At 34.5% G+C, this 3,592-nt stretch overlaps 1 protein-coding gene across 1 annotated transcript; it reads left to right on the forward strand.

Annotated features, from left to right (window-relative positions):
- LOC104771703 (BOI-related E3 ubiquitin-protein ligase 1-like) lies at positions 2,085-3,280 on the forward strand. Its single transcript, XM_010496270.2, has 2 exons — positions 2,085-2,221; positions 2,308-3,280. The coding sequence occupies exons 1-2, from the start codon at positions 2,166-2,168 to the stop codon at positions 3,137-3,139; spliced, it is 888 nt and encodes a 295-aa protein (XP_010494572.1). The 5' UTR covers positions 2,085-2,165; the 3' UTR covers positions 3,140-3,280.

A 3,592-nucleotide genomic window follows, 5' to 3' on the forward strand; every position in this document is an offset into this window, starting at 1 on the left:
TTTTAGGTTTTGTGATTGTGGTAGTTGGAGAGGGGTCAATTTTGTTGGATTTTGTGGTTGCAAGCAGATGTTAGTGATTCTGCAGCTAGTAGTTCCATGATGCGACTTTAACAATAATGCATCTTTTTGATCCTTCTTTTTTTTCCGTTTATGTGTGTTCTCATCGATTTGAAGTCGTTTGTGTTGTTTGGCTGTGATTATGTTTTATCTGCCCAGCTTTGTCTTGTCTCTCACCATTGGTCTAATCTTCCAACCGCTATTTTCAATAAGGCTTGTTCTTTTTCTCTAGCTTAGACTTTGTTTTGTTTGAAGATATGCTACTCTTCGTTGTTTTTAGTTGGTCCTCATTATGGTTGATAGTTATCTCAATCCATCTTTGTGCTCTAAGAAGCTTAGTTTTTATCAAGAGGTTAGGTTTTGCTACTTGTCTTGGTTTTGCAGATCTGTTTAGATCTGATTACGTTTTGAAGGCTTCTATATAAATGATTTTGGACGATGCTATCTTCATCGCCACATCCGAGAATGTATTTTGCTTGCTGTGTTATAAAGACTTTGGTTCTGGTTTGGAGAGATTGGGTCTCATCATAATAAGAGGTGGTTGATGTTAACTTTAAATTGGTTATAGGCGTCTTTAGTATATCTCATATGCAGGTGGTTTACAAGAAGAGTTTTTTTCTTGAATCTAATGTGTTATGTAATGATTAAATTTTGTTGTCTCTATTTTTAATTTTGGATTTATCTTATTTTCAATTTAAATTCTCTCTATTTAATAATTTTATAATTTAATTTGGTTTTATATCTCCTAAATTATTTTTTTCTTCATCTACATAATTTTTCTCTTTTGAAGTTTAGACACGGAAAATATTTTGTTTTGCATCAACTTAGAATGTAGTTCATAATGTACCCTTCCAAATTTAATGAATATTATCAGTTGTCAAAAAAAAAAAAAAAAAAACACGGTGGAATCTTTTTTTTTTTTTGTTAAAAGGTATTCAATTTATAAAATATAATGCCCAATGGCCTATTTCCGGAGTAGGCCCATTTACAATTATTCTAAGGGTCCAACTCATTTACAGTTAACCAAAACTAAACCGATGGAAACAAAACCGGCCGGGTTCACAAACCGAATTTAACCGGGGACCATGAAACCCTAATCTGCAAAACGAAAAACTCGTTTGCAGCCGCCGCCCATACTTACGGATACTCAGCCGGAACAGGATCTCCGGTGAGCCTGGATGACGGTAGCCGAACAGAGATGGTGATCCAAGATCCGTTTGCCATCCTGCCACCGTAGAGCCGTTTTGGGAAGGAAGAAAAGATCCGATCTGCCTTTTGTCAAGGAGGTTTTCACGCTCAGTCGTGAGAGAAGAGAGGAATCTTCTTGGTAGTAGCATATGATGTAGCAAGCGTGGAGAGGAATTAACACATCGCATATATTATGCGACGTGCATGCTTCTGATTTTTTTTTTTTTTTTAATTATTATTATTCTACGAGTACATTTTAGAAAACTTGTTTTACCAAAGTGCCCCTTAAGATTTGTACTATGACATATACTGACCAATCATATCACTGTTTAATATTTTTATTTTATTTTAATATATTATTCCTTTTTGTTGGTTTAGTCAAAAGAAAACTGAAAAGGCATTTTTAACTATTTTAGTAAATGATTCCTAATTTTCATGTAGTCAAAACAAACCGTCAAAACCACAAGAAATTTTTTAAATTTAGCTAGATTGTATTTCCTTGTGACATAAATAGCATTTATGCTAAAATTCTTATACACGGGAAAAATAGATATACAGCTTTTCTCTTTCTTTAAACATTATTAACAAAAAAACAAATCAATTCTAAATTTTACAAAATTAGGAATATAAAAAATATTTATACCATATATCACTACAAGTCAAAGTCACATGTGCTGGTGTTTGTTAAGATATCTGATAATTCAATATATATAAAAAAGGAAATATAAATATCCCTAAATTTTAAAATGTAAAATTAGAAAAAGACTCTTTCTAGAAATAATCTTTTTTTTTTCATTTTCATTTTTGACTTTTTCTCTCTCTTCCGTAAATGAAAAGCCTCCCTCTATACATTTCTTCACCAGTCTTCTTCTTCTTCCTCTTCCCTCTAAACTCTCTCCAACCTTAAGAAAACGTTATCAATGGCTGTTGAAGCTAGACACATGAATCTCTTCTCTTCTCAGTATATCACCAACAGGTAAATAATCTCATTCTCTCTTTCTCTCTACACGATTACTCATTCTTTTTCTTTTGCAGTTTTTGATTTTTGATTTTTTTTTGCAGAGAATGTGTTAAACCACAAATGAACAACAACAACGGCGGCGGTGGTTTTCCGGTAACAATCGGTGATCAGAACTTACAATACCAATTACAAAGCGATCTCACAAATTACAACTTCAACCAATCTACCAAACGCCAGAGAGACGCAACAACGTTCGATAACACTCCATGTCAAATCGCGTCTCAGAAACGCAGATCGATCTCTGAGTTTTCTCCGTCGTCACTGATCGACGCAGAGCTCGTCTCTCAGATCCAACAGCAAAACTCGGAGATCGACAGGTTCGTCGCGCAGCAAACGGAAACGCTGAGGATCGAGTTGGAAGCGAGACAGAGAACGCAAACGCGGATGTTAGCGTCCGCGGTACAAAACGCGATTTTAAAAAACTTGAAAGCCAAAGACGAAGAGATCGTAAGAGTAGGGAAACTAAACTGGGTTTTACAAGAACGTGTGAAGAGTCTTTACGTTGAGAATCAGATCTGGCGTGATTTGGCTCAGACTAATGAAGCTACTGCTAATAATCTCAGATCAAATCTTGAACAAGTTCTTGCTCAAGTCGATGATTTGGATTTGGTTCGTCGTCCTTTGGTGGTAGCTGAAGATGATGCTGAGTCCAGCTGTGGAAGCTGCTGCGACGGAGAGAAGAATGTAACGGTAACGGAAACGGTGGTTAACGGAGGGTGTAGACGGTGCGGTGAATTAACGGCGAGTGTGTTGGTGTTGCCTTGTCGTCATTTGTGTTTGTGTACGGTTTGTGGATCGTCGGCGTTGTTACAAAAGTGTCCTGTTTGTGATATGGTCATGAATGCTAGTGTACATGTTAACATGTCATCATGACCATTTTTTATTTTATTTTATTTGTTTAATTTTTAAGTTTTTTTTTTTAGTTTTAAATTTAAGGATTAAAGAGTGAAAATAGGATAAAAAGGAAGAAATATGACTCTTTTTGACTTTTTACAAAAATATGGATTTGATTCATTTGTTTTGTAGTTTTGTTTATTTTTGGTAATTATAATTTATTTTTTATTTTCCTTCATTCGTACGGGAGTATACATAATCATACTAGCTAGTAGATAACTAGATAATTAAATAGTATTTGTTGTTTTGAATTAATGTGACCTCTTTGAAAAGATTGTTGTAACCGTGAGACATTAAAAAAGAGTTATGTTAGGATTGCGGGATCATTAAACTAAAAAGTTTGATTAGGTTTTAGAGTCAAAGGATGTTACGATACTTTTAAGTTTTTATCATTCTTTTTGCGGAACTGCTTAATGCCTTTAATTGCACAAA

The sequence above is a fragment of the Camelina sativa genome, chromosome 20 (assembly GCF_000633955.1).
Source record: "Camelina sativa cultivar DH55 chromosome 20, Cs, whole genome shotgun sequence".
NCBI lineage: Eukaryota > Viridiplantae > Streptophyta > Magnoliopsida > Brassicales > Brassicaceae > Camelina > Camelina sativa.